This window comes from Monodelphis domestica, chromosome 1 (assembly GCF_027887165.1).
Source record: "Monodelphis domestica isolate mMonDom1 chromosome 1, mMonDom1.pri, whole genome shotgun sequence".
NCBI lineage: Eukaryota > Metazoa > Chordata > Mammalia > Didelphimorphia > Didelphidae > Monodelphis > Monodelphis domestica.
In genome coordinates, this window is record NC_077227.1 from 82,423,237 (window position 1) to 82,443,473 (window position 20,237).

A 20,237-nucleotide genomic window follows, 5' to 3' on the forward strand; every position below is an offset into this window, starting at 1 on the left:
ATTCTTGATTGTTTTTCATATTTAAACATTTTCTTTGGTTTGTATGGAAGGGAGATTCCACAGGAGTGAAGGCTATTTTATATTTATCTTTGGGTTCCATGCATTGCCATGGCCAAATCATTCAACAAAGGGCAAGGTTAGTAGTAATGAGCCTCTTCTTACTCAACTATGGGTGATCCTCAGAAAGCAGACCATTTGTTGCTGTGAGGGCCCTGAAAGTCTTTCCATTGTGGCTAGAGCCTGGCCAAATTTTATCATCTGATATAGCCTTCAAATTTCAGGGCTGTATAAGCAAAAGTTAAAAAATTCAACATAACAAAATCACTAATACATTGGTATGAATGAGGCTAAGGCCTTAGAGTCAGGCTTCTCACTAAATGGTCAGATTACATATACAAATCTTTTTTCTCTTGACACATTTGCAAAAACTGGAAGTAAAGGCAGGATCATTAATACAAAATAGAGCTTCTTTATTGAAGTCTGGTAGAGTGAATTTCAGGTCAGGAGGATCATTCTAGTTCCTAGAACTTGAACTTGTGAATATTTAACATAAAAATTCCTACTTAAAAGTACTCTGTCCACTAAATCCACATTGTTATTTATGATATATACAGTAACCAGCAGACTTAACTCTCCCTGTCACATGGCTTCTTGAAGAAGCCTGGCTTGGGAGGGAAGAATGTTCCCCATACCAATCAATTTAGGGTTATTGATCATCCCATAAAGAATAAACATGTACATTTGCATCTTTCCATTTGACAACACATGATAGGTTTCCTGGGACTAAGTCTGCCCTCAGATGATTGGCTAGCTAGGACTCAGTAGGATGACCTTTGTACCAACCATGGGTCATGAAGCATGACATGCTCCAAACCTGCTCTAAACTTTAAAAGGACTTTCTTAATTCAACACAGTCCTTTTGTGTGTGTGTCTGGGGGGGGGTCTCAAATACATAAATTAAATGTTTTATGATTGGAAACTATCTTGACTTGTTTGATTTAGGAAGCTTGATCTAGGGTGGTGGTTGTTTGGTCATTCAGTCATTTCCTATTCTTCATGATCCCGTAGATCATAAGACACTAGTACTTTGCCCATGAAGTTTTCTTGGCAAAGACACTGGAGTAGCTTGCCATTTCCTTTTTCAGAGGATCACCATTTATCAGAACTTTCCACTCTGACCTGTCATGGGTAACCCTGCATTCATAGTTTAATTGAGCTATACAAGTTCTTCTCTCATGACATGGCAGTAATAGAGGAGGGGGTACATACATATAATTCAAGCTAGTTAAATATTGTGGGTTTAAAACTTTTTAAAGTATTTAATATGAATTTAATTAACCACTAATATAGGCATGCAAAATGAAAGACAAAATCTTACATGGAGCCCTAGTATTTTTTATATTTGTGATTTTATTATATTGCATTTTTGAAATTTTCTTTTCTTTTTAAAAAATTTTATGCCACACTCATTTCTCAATATACCTCTTTGCTCCCATGGAACCTTCCTTTATACTTTCTTCCCGACCCCCTCAAATGAAACAGTGAGGTAAAACCAATGGACAAGGACAGTATGTCTGTCAGCATATGCAACACTTGTTTCTGTAGGCCTCCATATCTCTACCAAAAGGAGGGATGTATATTTTCTCATGTCTTCTCTGGGACCAAGATGCATTATTTCAATTAATTGGAGATCTGTTGCATTTTAATGTTTTAATTCACTCTGTAGTCATTATAGATATTGTTCTCTTGGTGTTGCTTGCTTTACTCTGAAGTTTCCCCATATTTCTTTGAACTCATTTTCCTCATTTCATACAGAGCAATGACATTCTATTATAATTGTTCAGTCCCTCCCTAAAGAATACTCACAATGTTTCTATTTATTTGCTATCACAAAGAACTGTTACAAAACCTTCAGAATTTAACAAAATGGAACCAAACAAGTTAGCAATTTGAATATAGCAAATAAGGATTGATGGAATAAGGAGGGATTGAAACTCAGATTTCATTGGTATTGTGAACTCCCAGAGTAGAAAAGTCTCCTCTAACCCAAATTGGTAACTTTTGTTAGTATCATCAGAATCTAGATTTAGAGCTAGAAGGGATCTATGAGGTCATGTAGTTCAGTTCCATTTTACAGATGAAAAACTGACTTTTGAGAAGGTTAAGCTCAAACTCATACAACCGACAAGTGGATCCATCCTTGCCAGACACAGTTGTCCAGTTAGTAAATGACAGGATTGAGATTCAAACTGAGATCCTGTAGACTCCAAATTTGGCACCCATTTCACAGTATCACACTAATTTAAAGTCCTAAGAGACTGGCTGGACTTCGTAGCTGTCATAACTAATATTTGACCAAGACAAGACTCAAACACAGGTCTTTGCCTCAGAGATCAGACCTCTCTCTAACACAGCAGGTCCCTTTTCATCTTATTCCATTGATATGCCATAATTTCAGCCATTTTTCAATAACTAGATATATATAGGTTGTTTTAAACTTTATATTATAAATACATCTATCAAATAAATACTTTTATACAACTATGAATGCTTTTGCCCAGATAGATACAGATGTTATTATATTTTTAGGGTAAATGTCCTAGCCACAGAAACATGGTGGATCAGTAAGTATCATATTTTTTGTGATTGTTGCCACATAGTTCTCTAAAATGTTTCCTATATGCAGCTATGAAACGGAGTGAATAGATCTCTGGACTTAGAGTCAAAGACCTGAGATCAGATCTAGCCTCAGACACTTATTAGCAGGTGACCCTGGACAAACCACTTAACTGTTGTCTGCCTCAGTTTCCCATATGTAAAAGCAAAATAATACTAATACCTACCTCACAGTATTATTGTGGGGATCAAACATGATAATATATGTAAAGCCCCTTTTAACCCATACAATGCTATATAAATATTAGCCATTTTATGTATAGTCCCTTTCTAAACAATGTATTGAGTGAAGCTCTTTCAATGTTGTTTTCATTTTTTATTGCCATTTTGGTCAGGTTAGTGTAAAATATTATGAACCTTCTATAGAAAATTGGCCATTAATCCCATAGGTGGAACTATAACTTCCTGATTATAACATTGTTACAAAATCTAAAAGTCTATTTACATCATAATTTTTTAACCTTAAGCCCAAGAAATAACTATGAATTAATTGCTGTGTTTTTGTTCCACATTTTCTATGTTTAATAAATCATCAGTTTGGGACATTTCTAACACCTAACCCTAAATTCTTTTTCAAATTGTTTTGCTCAAGTTAATCCTATTGTAAAGACTTTCAAATTAACATTTTTAACAAAGAGCATGTTGGAATTAGCTCTAGCCAACTCGAGAGCAGATTCTTAAATTTTCAGTATGAGCCTTTACACCTCAGGAATAGGCAAACTATAAAATTAGGACTTGATTTATTATTTTATTGATTGTCTCTACATTTAAGAAAGTGATGGAGAAAAAGTTAAAATGCAAATTAAAATTAAAAGTATATCCAGTCTTCATTTTCCACCCAAAGAGCCAATTGTTGAACTCTTACCAGCACCTTCATGAATGTTCTTAACATTTGTTTCTTCTAATGATAGATTCTTCTGCATTCATTTATGGCATCCAAGGCATATTTAGTTTTGAATTTCTATGCTTTTCAAATCCAAGTTACTATGTCCTGTCTATATTTTCATTTCTAGTGGATGATGCCTTTTCACAGACTGTCAAAGAAATATTTGGAGCCAATGTAGACAAGAAAAACTTAGTGGATCCATTTGTAGAAGTTTGTTTTGCTGGGAAAAAGGTGTGTATGGACACAATCTGAGTGAAGATGCTTGAAGGCATAAATATTTAAAACTGTGTCTGCTACCTAAAACTGACAATTATCCATCAGATAAATTCAATGCTAAACCAGCTCCAGGAAGAACATTCTGATCTTTGGCAGATTTTACAGATCTATGTCCTCATAACTAGTTCATTTCTCATTTAGCTGGAAAATGGTCCAGTCCCCAGTCCCTTCCTCTGCTCTGCACAGGGTCTTAACTTTCATACTTGTCACCCCAAATCCTCACACCAGTCCCAGTGTGTGGGACTTCCACACAATCAAAAGAAACCCTTCCTTAGGTGGGAACCTCTACCATGGGGAGAAATGCAATCATTTATTTTTGTTTCAGAGATGCTAAGAACTAAAGATAAGATCCTGGTGCATAATGATATACCTTAAATCAATAGACTGTGGTGTAGAGGCTAGAAAGCTGCCCTTGAGTCCAGGAGGACCTGCCTGGGTTGAAGCCTTGCTTTTGGCAATACTGACCCTGTGACACTAGGCAAGGCCATTGACCTCTCAGTGTCCTGGACAATTCTTTAAGACTTTGAATGTCAGAAAAGACACAGATCTGCATTGATAAAGTTTCTTCACCAGAGAGGTCCCTATTCTGATGAAATCATGTGTCCAATCCCTATTCCCTGTGTTTTAAAGATCTGTCATCTCATAAATCTACTTTTTATTTTTGTTAGCAAGATTGGACAGCTTAAACACCTATAACTTCATGTGTTCTTTTTTATTTGTTTTTTTTTTTACATTTCTTATGGCTGTCATGAGAAATCTGATGGTTAAAAAAATCTGTAAAGTAACAAATCCAAAAAATGATTGGCCTAGAATAATGATGTGGCCAATATGAAATATTCATCATATTTGATCAACTCCTTAGTTTATTATATGTATATTTGATGAATGAAGGACCATGTGTTAAGGTCTGGGATTTCACCCACCACCATGGAAGTCCACGAACAATGCAAACTGGCAGAGAAAGGCCATTTATTGAACTGATACCCGCATCAGTGGGAACCTCTATCATCAGAGTTCTGAGTTGCTTCTGACAGGCTGGGCTTTAAATACTTTTCTGTAAGCCTGGTTTTCCAGCCCCTTATCTACTATATACCATCCTTGGAATTTTGCCTGCATGTATGGCTCTTATCTGCTTCCTACTATTCTTGGAACTTTGACAATTCTAGATTATTGGGGTCTTCCTGCAGCTGGAGTTTGGCATATTTATTGGGGTCTTCCTGGCCTTTATCTGATACCCACTACAGCTGGGGTTTGGCATGTTTATGGTTCTTATGTTATTGGGGTCTTCTTGGCCTTTATCAGGTACCCACTGCAGCTGGCATATTTATGGTTCTGACAAACTCCCAAGGCCAGCCAGCTTGTCTGTATTTTCAAGGCTGGTCAATTTTGCCTCCCTCACATGTCTATACATATTATACTATTGGAGTTCAGAGGAACCAAATGATGGTTCCAGACAATGCAGCATTGGAAATTTTAAGCTTAAATTAATGTTGCTTTATGTTGGTGATTTTTCAGGTTTCCACAGGCATAATAGAGAAAAATGCAAATCCAGAGTGGAATCAAGTTGTCAATCTTCAAATCAAGGTTGAGTATTTCATCTGTTTGGAGAGAATTATTTTAATGTAAAAATAATGAGTTTAAGAGTTACTGCCTAGTTTTAGAAATGACAACTTCTTTTCTTCTCTTTTTAATAGTTTCCTTCAATGTGTGAAAAAATAAAGTTAACAGTATATGACTGGTGAGTTAAAACTTCTGACTGATTATATAAAAAATAATTTCAACTGGATCTGTTTCTTCCTTTCCTAAATTTTCCTAGAGCATTTTGTAAGGATCTTTTTGGCTCTTATCACACATGGTCTAATCATTTCCTTTCCCATCCTGCTCCCCAGAGTAAGTTCCATGAGGCCAGGAACTATTTCATTTTTGTCTTTGTGTTTCAACACCTGACACAATTTCTAGCACATAATAGACTAAGTCCAAACTAATAAGTGTTTAGTGATTGACTTGGTCTGCATACATAAAACATTCTTCTGCCTAGGTCATTTAAAAATATGTTTAAATTTTTTCTTCCCAGTGTGCAGAGATTGTGCTTTATTCATAGGATTAATAAGTATTTGAGGAAGGAAGGAAAGAAAGAAGGGATATTTTAATGAATGATACAGAGCTGAATTGGTGGGCAATTTAATGCAATGGATGCAGAACTAGATTCTGAGTTAAGTAGAGCTTAATTCACTTTCTGCCTCTGGAAGATACTAGGCAAATCACTTAATCTTACATTGCCCTCAAGCCTCTCTGGGTTCCTACATTGCCAGAAGAGGCTGCTTTGCATTGTTAGAGGGGACTTCCTCACCAAGAGTTTCCTATACCAATGAAACCACAGACAAGATCTCACTTCTCCTCAATGGTGTAAGGGGTAAAAATTATAGTTGGACTGAATATTTGAGAGTTGGTCACCAAGGATTTAATTACTAAATCCCAATGAATTACTCAAGTCAGAATGGCTTTTATGGTAGTTTATTTACAAATAGAGGGAAGAAATTAAGGAAATGAGAGAGAGAGAAAGAGAAAGAGAGAGAGAGAGCTGCTCCAGCCTAGTCTGAACCAGGCAGGAATTCAGAGGCCCCAGCAAGGGCGGGGTCCAGAGGATTAAATTTAACATGCCATAAGGCATGTTAAGGCAAGGTTCAGGGCCTCTCCAGAGGCTAATGGGAAAAAGAGTCCCAAGATAACGGGCCTCTCCAGAGGCTGGTACCTCCAGAAAAGCCAAGGAAAGGGAGTCAGCCTTTTCACTCACCACATGACAGTCCAAAGGGAAGCAGTCTGAGATCTCAAGCCCAAGCTCCTCCACGGTCAAGTTCCAAGGCAAAGACACCCTCACAGGAAGTGACCACAAGATTTCAAGGCAGTTCTTGGCATCACTTCCTGTGCCTTAGGTATACCAATGGTGGTTTAAACTTGGCTTTGGCCTGCTCAGGAGGCAGTCAGTTGTTTCTGATTTATCACTTGCTAGCACTCATGGGTCATAGATCTTCATCCCCCACACTTAATCCTTAAGTGGGGGTATATACATTCCTGGAGGCTAAAATTCTAAAGAATTAGGAGGGTGGAGTTAATATCAATTTCAAAATTTCCCCTGATGATTATTGGGAGACTAGTCTCCCCAACTGATCACTTAACATAATCATCTTGTACCTCTAAAATCTTCTAACTACAGGTGCATACAAAATTTCATCTTCTAAGAGGAAACTACAATAGTTAGAGATAAGAAGGAAATAAAAGAGAGAGAAAGTAAAACCAATGTTTTGCTGAGCACATTGACATAAACCAATTTGGGGGACAGTCCCCTTTGGCATAAGAGTGTACATTCAAAATAAATGTTCAGTTAACCCTCGGTTCTATCAACCACACCCCAAAGTTCATTCTGTATCTTCTTAATGTAGTGTAGTTTTGGCAGGCATCTTTCTGCAAACAGTTCATTCTTGGATTTTAGGAATTAGCAAGCTTCTTTCCTTGAAGATTTTTTTTTCTTGAACAAAATTTTAAATCTTGGTTTTTGTGAAAACACAATCCCCCCTAAAGAGGGTGTTGAGAAACACGCAGTTCACCTCAGGATGCATGGTTGAGTTATGGGGTGTATGAGTCAATTATCAAAAGATAAAACCAAAAATATAAAAGAAAAACAAATGGAATAAAAGGTAAACATTTTGGGAGAAAGAAAAAACTCAAGATCAGAATCAAAATATCAAAAATCTACGTACATAAATTTTTGAGTAAACAAGAGTAAATGCATAACTGGCCCTTATATTTTGGATTCAACTTAATAATTTCTATCCCGCAAGTCTGTAGGACAAAATGCAGTAATATTTTACTTATCCATTTGCAGCAAAGACTATAGGAATTTGCCATACTATAAGAGAGAAAAAAGGACTAGATTTTTGTGTGATAGGGAAGTGTCATTCCCAGGTCTGATTTTACCTTCACTCTAGGAATAGGGAGAGCCAGGATGATAGCCAAACTTAGGTACTTGTCTGTGAGTATTTCACAAAGAGTGTGGATACAAGGCATCCTGCATTTTAACATATGTCAGGTGCCTCAATCTCAAATCTCTAGGTACAAGTCCTTTTGTATTGGCTTAGAAGTTCATCAATCCTACCTGGATTGGTTTGGTCCTTTTTGACCTTGTGCTCCTTGGCACTGTGCAGATTTTCATCAACCCCATTGGGACTGGTTGGTCTCCTTAACCCTGTGCTTCTTGGCACTATATAATGGCTCTTTTGTTCTCTTCTCCTGGAATCAGACACAATCATTAATCACAGTCCCATAACATTTATCAATAAATGACAAGTTTTCATAGTCTAAAGCTTTTGGGTAAGCATTAATAGTATAACAAATATATATGTACATATATATTTTAACTTATATAATTCTACAGAATAAAAAATTAATATTGATTGTATGTACTTTAAGTATAAGAAATGAGAAAAGGGGAAAAATAAAATATTCTAATGAAAATAAAAGAAAGGCAATAATAAAACAAAAATTCAAGAATTCAATGTATTCCAAAAACAGCATCCACTTGTTTATGGACAATCTCTAATAATTGTGATAGGATACAGTCAATCAGTTTCAATAGAAGATGCTCTCTTTACATGTGAGCAATGAATCCAAGAGTCCTTCTCTCCAATTTTTATAGATATTGGAGTGGTTAACAATATTTGAAATGGCCCTTCCCAGGAAGGCTGAGTTGTTCCAGTGTGCTGGAAGTTCTTTATATAACTTTGTCCCCTGGGTTCAGGTCATGAAGTGAAAAGTCTAGTGGTCCTGCTTGTTCTGTAGCTCCAGATTCATGGAGTTCATGAAATTTGTGCTACAATTCCTGTATGTAGGAAGCAATAGAAGTATCTCCCCATAATAGTGATGTATATGAAGGAGAAAAAGGCTTAGCCTGTATAGGGGAATGTTCAAAAAGAATCTCAAATGGTGAGATATGTAGATCTCCCCTGGGTCTGCTTCTAAGATAAAGTAGGGCCAGAGGGAGAATTTCAGGCCACTTTAAATGTGTCTCTGTGCATAATTTACCAATTGTAGGTTTAAGTTCTCTGTTCATTCTTTCAATTTGGCCTGAGCTCTGGGGATGATATGGTACATGGAATTTGGGAGTTATCTCCAAACAAGAATATATCTGATATAAAACAGAATCGGTAAAATGACTTTTCCTGTCTGAATCAATACGTGCTGGCAGGCCAAAGTGAGGAATAATCTCTTTTAAAAGCACCTTAGTAACAAAAGCTGCTGTGGCTCAGGCAGTAGGAAATGCTTCTGGCCATATGGTCAATTGATCTACTATGACTAGACAAAATTTATAATGTCCAGCCTTTGACATTGTTTTGAAATCTATCTTAAGGTGCTCAAAAGGTGTGTAAGCCAGAGGATGTCCACCAAAAGCCTTGCCATGAAAGGTGTGTTGTTAATATGCTTGGCAGGTAGAACAGGCTGTACACACTTTAGAGGCTATAGTAATTATACCAGGAGTTATCCATTCTCTTTTAACAGAGTCCACGATGCCTTGGGTACCAAAGTGACCATTTTTATGAATAGATTGGCAAATTTGGTGATAAAAACTTCTAGGGAGCAGGGGTTTTCCTTCAGATGATACCCATACTCCATTAATCTGTTTTGCTTTAAATTTTTGCTTCCATTTCCACTTCCTTTTGTTCTTTTCCCTTTTATCCCCAAATTACTGTAATTTAAAAGTTGATTATGTTAAATGATCAAATTGGGGAGACTAGCCCCCCAAATTGATCATCAGGGGGAATGTATTATTGAAAATCTGTTACCCTAAAAAAGAACTACATTTCCTGGGAGCCCACTGACTTCCTGTTGTTACATACTCCTTGTAGACAGGGTATATTAGGAGGAGACATGGAGGGTCCCATGCTCTTTTTTGGCTTGCAGCAAGCATGGTGGTAGGAAGGCAGACATTTTGAACTGGCTGATCAGCCACGGGCATGTGGTCTTTATTTTTGTATCCTTTTATTCCTTTATTTCAAATGATCATTAATAAATCTCCTAAAATATAATATTTTATTATTGAAATTTAATTTTAATTTTTACAATGGGGAACCCTGGGTAAAATAGACATCATAGGGTCTTGCTCTCTTGTTGCTTGGCATATTTTACTTTACTTTCACTTTGCTGCATCATGAATATAACAATACAACTCATAGCAATGCAGAAATTTTGGGGGTGGGGGAAAGAAGAAACCTCTCTACTGTGACTCTGGTCTTGCAAAGAATACTGGTTAGCCCAGTTCTCCCTCTTATAACAAACCAACTGTCTGTCTCATGGGAATTGAGCCAAAAGGAGGCCAGTCTTGATTACAGAGCACAACAGGCAGTTCATTGAGACAGCAATGAGATGCTGCCGAATCAGAAGTGATATAACAAAGATCCTTTGCTATAAAATATGTTCACTGCCAGTGGGTGGAGTTGATTATTTTATTTCCCAGCCTATAATATTTTTATATTTGGAAAGGCACATTTCTATGTACTTATGGAACTTTGCCAGTTGGGTGTATCCAGATTGGTGGAGTAGGATGGGTCCAATGTCCACAAAAATTGTGTAGTGAACTTATAGATATTATAATTCTGTACCAGAGAAATGCCTTAAGACAAAAAATCAATTTAATTCTCTTCAATTCAATTTAATTTAACAAACATTTATTAAATGCCAATTATGTGCAAGGAATTGAGAATGCAAAGAAAAATGTCACAGGGCCTGATTTCAAGGAGCATAAAATCTAATGGGAGAGAAATATATATATATATATATATATATATATATATATATATATATACACATACACACACACACACACATATATATATATGAATGATACAATAGGAGATGTAATAAATGTAGAGGAAAGGATTAGGAGTGATGCTAAAAGACATTTAGAGAGGGAGCCATTGTTTTCTTCTGGGACAATCAGGAAGGACTTTAAGGTTGAGGGGAAATCTGAGAAGAACCTTTGAAGGAAAGGAGAGATATCAACAAATAAGAATGGCTAACTGCCTGAGAAAAGACCTGGAAATAGAAGAGGACAGAATAATGATAAAGCAATAGAAAAGAAACAAATTGGAAGAAATATAGTCTTACTGCTAAATAAGATTGAAAAAGTAGTTTATAGCTAGATTTTGGGGAGTCTTATATACCAAGGTCAAATAAGTTTACTTTTAGTAGGCAGTGGGGAGCTACTAAAGATTTTGAGCGGAATAATACAGTATAACTGTAGAAAGATTATATTGGCAGGAATCAATGGATTGAGAGCCAGGCTAGGAGATGGGAAGTCCTAGGTTCAAATCTGGCCTCAGATACAAGTCACTTAACCCCTATTGCCTAGCCCTTATCATTCTTCTGCCTTGAAACCAGTACATAGTATTGATCCCAAGATGGAAGGTAAAGGTTTTAAAAAAAGGATTATATTGTCAGCTATGTGAAGAAAGAACATATACAGAGTTAAGGGGACAAGCCATAAATTATCATGATAGTTTAGGGAAGAGATGACAGCCTTATATGAATAGGGTAGTTCAATGGAGGTAGAAAGGAAAGGATTGGTACAAGGGATATTATGAAATTAACATTAACAGAACTTTTCACATTATTGGATGTAGGGGGAGAGAGCCAGAGATGACTCCATCCAAGGTTTGGATCATGCGTCACTGAGAGGATGGTGTTTCCATCAACAGAAATAGAGAATTTTAGGCTGGAGATATCTAGCAGGCAGATGGAAATATAGGATTGGGTAAGACTGGATGTGTGGGGGCATTTTGAATCTAGAAATTATTTATAAAGAGGTGATAATTGAAGGCATGGGAGTAGATGAGATTGTGAAGAAAGAAGATGTAGAGGGAGAAAGGTAAAGGGCCAAAGATGGAACTTTTGGGGATACCCATGTTTGAGAGGCAGGAGAATGAAAAAGAGCCAACAAAAGAGACAGAAAAGGGACAACCAAAGAACTAGAAAGAAACAAATTTGACTCCCAATTAGCTTTAGATTCTTATTTCATATTGTACTCATGACTTTTCTAGTACAAATATCTATTGGCTATTTTCCTCTTATATGACATTCTATTTTCTGCCTATATCTGTGCATAGGTGGTCCTCCATGCCTAGAATTCACTCCTTTCATTTTTGCATGTATTCTCTCCCTCCTGATTACTTTGCATTTACTATGTTGAAGTTTTATATTTCCTTAGTCTTATAGATGTTATATTCTCCTGTAAATTATAAATTCCTTAAGGATAGGAATTGTTATTTATTTTTGGTTTTGTGTACCTATGCCTAGCACATAAGCTTTAGCAAACATTTTAAACACTGATGAATTGAACCATGAGAATATAGTATCATGGAAGCCAAGAGAGGAGAAGATATGAAAAAATGAGAGATGGGGACTAGGGAGAAGGGTAGTCAAAATGTTCCTTTCAATAAACACAAATGGTAATCAGTATCAATCTAATAGCATCTAGAAAAGCTTCAGGGACCCAGGAATCCTCCAGTAAGGTATTTTTGGTCCAGTCAGCTCAGGAGACATTCTCTATCTCTTTGCCAGTATGGAGGTTTTGGCTCAAATTTATCCTGAAGGTATAAGTGACCCTGAGAATATTAGTTGATTCTGACCAAATTTGACTCTTCTAAAACCTGGCCTGGAATCCACACCATTTAATGAAAGGGTTCCCTGGAGTTTAATCTTCAGATGCATACCATACAGAAAGGTTACAGTTCTGTAGAGAAAATGAATAGGTCACAGGATATTCCCTGAAGGACCCCCCAAATTTGGTTTAGCTGCCCTCTCTGAAGCACAGAAGAGAATCAAGCCTAATATTTAATGTATGAAGGCTATATTAATCTTGCTCATGCAATCTGGGTCTGATTCTTCCTCAAATACTAGGAAAGAATTTATATGAATATTTAAGTGTGGGGGACACACAATTTATAGTGTGTAACTATTTATGGTTCCATTGGGTTTCCCTAGAAAAACATGTCTCTAGGTGGAGAAGTTGGATTGTTTGGAGTTTTGAGGTTGATCACTTCAATGACTGTTACTTAGGTTATGATTGCTGATTCTCTGGGATACCCATGGAAGATACATGAAGCTATAAATATTTGAAATATGCACAGTTCTCAAAGCCACATCTAAGGAGATCTTACTGCACTCAGAAATGGAGTGTCATGGAATACAGTGTCTTTTGCCCATGGGTGGAGCCTTAGCTTAGTCACTACAGATTTTAAAAAAACAAACAACCTTTACTGTCCATCTTAGAATTGATATTAAATATTGGTTCCAAAGCAGAAAAGTGGTAAGGGCTAGGCAGTGAGGGTTAATATGCCATATTCCACACCTTTGACCCTCCTTTCTTTTAAGTTTTTTTTAAACCCTTACCTTCTGTCTTTATTTCAGAAAAATAGCAAAGACTAGACAACTTAAGTGACTTGTCCAGGATCAAACAGCTAGAAAGCATCTGAGGCCAGACTTGAACAGTCCTCCTGGCTCTATGCCTTGTGCCCTATATACTGTGCTACCGAGCTGCCCTAATATAAGGGGATTGTTGAGTTTATCCTAACTGAATCATTCTGATGCATATTATTTTGACATCACCAAATGAACCAAATAAAAATTTTTCTAAAAAAAATTATGTGACGATTCTAACACATTTATCTTACTGCCTGAAAGGAAGGAGGCAAAGCTTGAAAGTCATATCAAAAGGACAGATAGATTGTTGGTGGAGTTGTGAATTGATCTAACCATTCTGGAGTTCAGTTTGTAACTATGCCCAAAGGGCTATAAAACTGTACATACCCTTTGGTCTGGTAATACCACTACTGGGTCTGTATCCCAAAGATATCATAAAAAAGGGAAAGGATCTACTTGTTCAAAAATATTTATAGCATCCCTCTTTGTGGTGCCAAAGAATTGGAAATTGAGGGGATGTCCATCAGTTAGGGCATGGCTGAACAAATTATGGTAAAATTTGGTGATGGAATACTATTGTGTAATAAGAAATAAGCAGTATGATTTCAGAAAAAGCTAGAAAGATCTGCAGGAACTGATTCAGACTAAAATGAGCAGAACTAGGAGAACACTGCACACAATAACAATAATATTACATGATGATTATCTGTGAAAACTTGGCTGCTGTCAGCAATGCAATGATCTGGGACAATCCTGAAAGACTTATGATGGGGGATGCTATCCACCTCCAGATAGAACTGTTGGAGATGTCTTTCACATCAGTGTATTAATGGTTTTATTTTTGAGGTTATGTATGAGTTTACTCTTAAAACAATGACCAATGTGAAAGTGTTTTTTGCATGACAATAAAAATAATTTTTTTAAAAAAGGGCAACTAGGTGGCTCAATGGATAGAGAACCAGACCTGGAGTTGGGAGGTCCTGGTTTCAAATTTGACCTTAGACACTTTATAACTGTGTGATTCTGGGCAAGTCACTTAACCCCAATTGCCTAATCCTTACTGCTCTTCTGCCTTGGAACCTATACTTAGTATCAATTCTAAGACAAAAGGTAAGAGTTAGAAAAAAGTCCCATTAAATTACGAACTTGTTGATAGCAGGAATTATTTCATTTTTTGTCTTGTATTTCCAGTACCTAGTATGCAGTAAGTGATTCATAAATGCTCATTGATCGATTGATTTGCCAATCACAGCTTCTAATTTGTTCTTTCTTGCAGGGACCGCCTTACCAAGAATGATGTAGTAGGGACAACCTATCTGTATCTTTCTAAAATTGCTGCATCGGGTGGGGAAGTTGAAGGTAAGTCACCTAGCCCATGTTCAGGTAAGAAGATACAAAGACTCCACACTAGAACATTTCGAAAGAGACCAGCAGAGATGGGGATCAAGTCTTACAAACAGAATAGAGTCAATCCAGTGAACCATTTTAGCTACATTATGGTCATGACTAAACAATGCACTCAATTCACAGATGATCACAACTCAAATATTTATAGGATCAAGTCCCCACCCCAACTCCCACTCCTATTTATGCATGTCTCTTGGTGGATCAGTTCTCCATAGGGAGTCTTTCTTTTTAATTTTATTTTTAAAACCCTTACCTTCTATCTTAGAATCAACACAAGTATCAGTTCCAAGGCAGAATAGTGGTAAGAGTTAGGCAATTGGAGTTAAGTGACTTGCCAAGGGTCACACAGCTAGCTACTCTTTGAGATAAAATTTTAACCCAGGACTCCCTGTCTCCAGCCCTAGTTTTCTATCCACTGAGTCTCCTAGCTGTCCTTGGAAGCCTTTCTAATTAACAGGTATTAGCTATCCATTGGTGAAAAATGGGGAAACAACCATTTGGTGGGTACAAGCTCCATCTATTTCTCATTTTAACAATGTTATTTTCAAAGAATGGATCCACTAATGATCATAGGTTATATATCTATCTCTGCTTTGAATATAGCATTAACATTTGGTGCCAGACCCCTGGCTTCAAGCCAGTGTTTTGAAATAAGAGTTTCCCAACATAGGTTATAAAGGAAAATACTCATGCAAGATTGAGTGTCTAGGAGAGAGATGGATTAACCCAGCAAGAAAAATGGGACAAGCACCTTATATTCCTCCATATTTAAGGGATCTTGAGGATGTAGTTGGTTTTGTAAATCGTGCTATATTAAGAATTAATTAGTTACAGAAAAGTTACTAATCTGCTTTGTAAAAGGGTATACTCCCCAAAAGTTCCCTAGTTGGAAATATTTTCTTTGCAAAGAAATGGCCATGCCATATTCTCAAATCCTGAGCCCTTGAGTCCAAAGCAAATATTTCTTTCAGATATATCTTTCTTTGATGCTGGTTAAAAGTGGGCTATCTTGTGGAAGAATTTTCTAGAGAGGGAGACAAACTTTTTTAGTTTAGTTTTTTTTTAACTGATGACACCATTCTCTTTGGGGTCTGAACTTGAGTTAACTTCAGTGTTGCTAAACCATCTGCTTAATGGATTAACTTTTTCGATGTTCCATAATATCTGTGTTATCTTGTTTAACCAGTCATATTTTTACAATATAGATTCCTCACCTTCGGGAGCTTGGGCTGCATCATCCACAGGTTTCATGTTTTGTGACTTATGCCCTCCACTGCCCAAACTATCATTCACTGTTTATCATACAAAATGCTTTTAAAAACAGGGGCTTAGCATTTTGTCCTTTCCCAAATGGTTTTGGCATTGGAACCATCTCCATGTTACTAGTGCATGCCAGTGCTACTGATCTGAGCTTGTCAATGAACTTGCTTATGTAATGCTAGACCTCCCACAATTCCCTCCTGTGACTTAGTTGTGCCTTGTGCTGCTTGCCTGCCCTGTGATTAATGTTTCATGAGATTGTTCAGCTCTCCTATAACCTGTGTTCTTTTTGTGCTCATTGGCTACATAGATGTGGACACCAAGGTCAGTGGTTCTGGAATTGGAAGTAATTTTTTTTTCCACTTAAGCTCAAGACATTGATTTCATTGAGTTCTCCATCATGCTTGGCCATCAAAGTGTGAAAATGTGTAATTTATATATACAGATGGGATTTGAGTGAATCAAAAGCAGAATATGTGTCTGAAGTTCCAACAGATGTCAGTGTTCTAATAATTGCATTAAAAAATATTGGTCAGTAGTACTAATTAGGAACAACCATTTAATTGAGGAGAATTCTCTTTCCCCTCCCCCACCCCTATGGTGTAAGAAAGTCAGTAAGGGTTGTCTCCGGATACATAGAATTTCTTCTTTTGTTTCGGAAAGTAACATAGAGGAGAGAAAGTTCTGCTTGGTAGTTTTTGCTCACACAAAGCTCCATTGCTCAGCCCTCAAAGGTGCCATGTCTAGAGTTGGACAATGGTGAGCTCTATGACTATGTTGAGTGATGGCAAATTTTGTGTATAGAAACATTGAAGAGTCATTGGATTTGCAATTGAAATTAAATAGGCACAGTTAAATAAAAACAATAATAGGCACAATTAGAATTCCAAGTGAAATTTTCTTTTCTAATTTGATTGATTGATAGAAATTCTAATTTCTAATTAACTTTTCTAATTTGAATAAAAATCAGCCCTAAAAGAAAAAGCTAAAATTTGGTAGGGACAAATATGAGGTGGTACATTTAGGGGTAAACTCCTCAAAATGCAAATATAGGACAAGGAAGGGCCACAATCAGATTTATCATTAAACATAAAAAGAGCCAGGAAATGCATTGTAGTGGAGTGTGAACCACAAGATAAATATGAGTCACCAGCACAGAATTGTTGGGGAAAAGCCAACATAATATTGAGTTATATTAAAGAGAATTGTCAAGGACAAGGACAAAATTATGATCCTTCCTCTATATTTTAAATTTGTCAGACTATAAATAAAGTATTGTTCTAGTCTTGATTACCATATTTTTAAAAAGGACATAGAAGAACTGATTAGGGTTCAGGGAAGATGCAACAAATCGATTAAATCAGTATAAAGTAGTAAGAATCTAAAGCTCTGGCATTTAGTCATAATTCTGTTACTGTGTGACCTTGAACAAATCATTTGCTTATGTGTACTCAATTTTCTCATCTGCAAAATAAGAGGTTTATATTCCATAATCCCCACTGTTCCTTCTAGCTATGGCTAAATAACAGATAAATCATTGGGAAATTCTTTGTGGCCCAAAAAGGGTAAAATGACTTATCCAAGGTTTAACAACAATTAATAATAATAATAGCTTACTTTATATAGCTCTTGCTATGTGCCAGGCATTGTGGCAAGTATTTTACCATTATTATCTCATTTAATCTTCACAACCTGGAAAGGTAGGTTCTATGATTATCCCCATTTTATAGATGAAGAAACTAAGACAAAAAGAAGTTAAATGACTTGTCCATCGTCACACAGCTAATAAGTATCTGAGGCTGGATTTGAACTCAGGTCTTCTTGACTTCAGATCTAGTATTCTGTCCAGGAACTGTACTATCAATACAAATCTAACATTTAATTCAATTAAATAAACATTTATTAAGCATTTTATATGAATACATTATTGTGCTTTTTGCTGGGGACATAAGACAATTTGAATTCTTTTGGGAGACAGTTTATAATTTTATATAAAAAGAAGGTAACTTGAAAAAAGCTTGATGGACTTAAGGTTGTCACATAGAGCAGGCTAAGGGGTAATAATTAATACTGCAAGAAGACCTAACTATGCAATAACACAAAGAGATTAATATGACAAATGTTTTAGCAAACATATAAAGAATTAACTCATTACCTGGCCACAGTGTAATGAATAATTTGGCCACGGCAACTCTAGAAAACTATTCTGTAAGTTATATAGTAGGTTATATCCATTAAGTTATAAGTATGCTGCCTTAATGAAAGGAGTATCCACATTGATGAAATTAGGGATCCTAGCAATGTTACAGCCTCAAACATATTTCTAAGTGAGTTTTTGAATTAGCCACTTTGGGAAGCCATGCAATTACTTAATCTGAGTACACATTTACCACCTGGGTTGTCTCTTTCCTAAAGTGAAATCCATTCCTTTAAAGATAAAACCTGGCAACCACTAAGAGATTCAGGACAATGTCACAAACTAAAGAGCTCCAAAGAGGAGTTTGTTCCAAAATATTTTGAGCCCTAAAACATCTTTGGAATAAGTATGTAACTGCCCAAAGTGGCTTCTTTGGTGGATGGGATTTCTTTTGATGTCAAAGTCCCAGCCCCTTTTGGCCTATAATTTCATCACTTTGATCCATAGTCATATTGTGCATAAAGTTCAAGAAATAGCTCAATATCTAGCACATAGTATGCTCAATAGATGCTAGATTGAATGGAGTTGTGCTGATGAAAAGAAAATGGTCTTAAGGAAGCAAAGTCATAAGGGATAATTTCTTGACTATTGACTAGGTCAATATTGACCTTGGATTTGGAAATTTTGAAAAAATAGAAATTTCATTAAAAGTTATTTCTTTCTAAAAAATTTTGAAAAAGACAGGGAGTAACTATTCCTAAGGAATTAAAAAGACAAATATCTGTCCTGAATGGCTTAAATATTCACTTGAATGATTCATGAGCCTACCCAAGATGAACAGAGGGGAAATGGAGTATTGAAATAGAGAATAGACAGGGAATGTTGTTGCTGCAGTTCGAGTCCTGGTTCTGTCATAATTCATTGTTTGACGTTGAGACAAGATGCTTTTCTTTTTGGGACTAGGTTTCCCCCTCTTTAAAGTTAGACTGGATAATCTCTCTAAGGTCCCCTATAGTTACAGAAGTCTATTTCTTTAGGATTCTCCCTCATCTCTACCATGCCATTATTAGTATTTGTTTATTGAATAATAGGGAAAGAGAACCAAAGCCTGATAGCAAATGCTCCCTGCCTCATCTCAAACACTGCTAAAGTACATCAAATCATCTATGTTTTGTTAGCAGATATGATTTTATTTTCTTGTCATTCTTATTTTTTATCTTCAATGTCTTTCATTTTACTTTTACAAACTATGTGTGTGATAAAAATCATTCTTTAGTGAAACTGTGGAAGGTTACATATAGATATAGATATAGATATAGATATAGATATAGATATAGATATCTATATATAAGTACCACCCATTTAGCCAAATATGGTGGTCTCTCTAAGCCATCACAAAGAGCTGTACCTTCTCTTCATTCTTTTGTCTCTCCTTTCTATCTCTAGCAGGATATTCTCTGACAATTTTCATCAGTGGGCATGGGAATCTCTGCCCTCTGCCTCTACCCATAAAGGCTTTCTGAATGCATTGCAGAGTGAAGTGGTCTACATGGTATTAGCTCTTTTATGTTCTCAAACTCACAAAATATTTATGACTTCATCAGCATAGAACCCTGAATTCCCTAGCTCCACAAGCCAGCTGTGATTTCCTAATTAAATCCTAGAGAGCTGCTTAAGGTACAAAAAGGGACATCCAAGATATTATTAATGAGAAGCTGAGCCTTCTAGCCATGATGCCAGGCTAAGCAGCCTGTATCCTTTTATTGCTGGCCTATTGATATTATTTGGAGAGTATTATGTGCTGACTTACTTCACTTTAAGATGTCAAATCACAGAATTTTCATGGAAAGATCTTGGAGGTCATCTAGACGAACTTCTAATGCAATTCAAGAATTCCCTCCACAACATCTCTGGTACTTCTAGGTAGTTGTCTAACTTCTGCCGGAACATTCCAGGGATAAGGAGTTCAATGCCTTCTTAGGGAGTCCATTCCATTTTTGAATAGCTCTTGTTGGTGAGCTTGAAAAAAGCCAGATTCTACCTCCTTGCAACTACAGTCATTGGTCTTAGTTTTGCTCTCTGGATAGAAAATATATCTACTCTGTGTTCCACATGGTAGCCCTT

At 36.5% G+C, this 20,237-nt stretch overlaps 1 protein-coding gene across 5 annotated transcripts in view; it reads left to right on the forward strand.

Moving 5' to 3' along the window:
- The window catches only part of MYOF (myoferlin), a 166,170-nt gene that overhangs the window by 77,651 nt on the left and 68,282 nt on the right, over positions 1-20,237 (forward strand). For 3 of the 5 annotated variants that reach the window (XM_056802419.1, XM_056802407.1, XM_056802413.1), the window contains exons 13-17: positions 3,690-3,793; positions 5,354-5,422; positions 5,533-5,576; positions 14,586-14,668; positions 15,922-15,960. In XM_056802419.1, the coding sequence (XP_056658397.1) occupies positions 3,690-3,793; positions 5,354-5,422; positions 5,533-5,576; positions 14,586-14,668; positions 15,922-15,960 (339 nt within the window). The remainder of the gene's footprint in view (positions 1-3,689; positions 3,794-5,353; positions 5,423-5,532; positions 5,577-14,585; positions 14,669-15,921; positions 15,961-20,237) is intronic. The other 2 variants (XM_056802423.1, XM_056802415.1) reach the window with 1 other exon arrangement.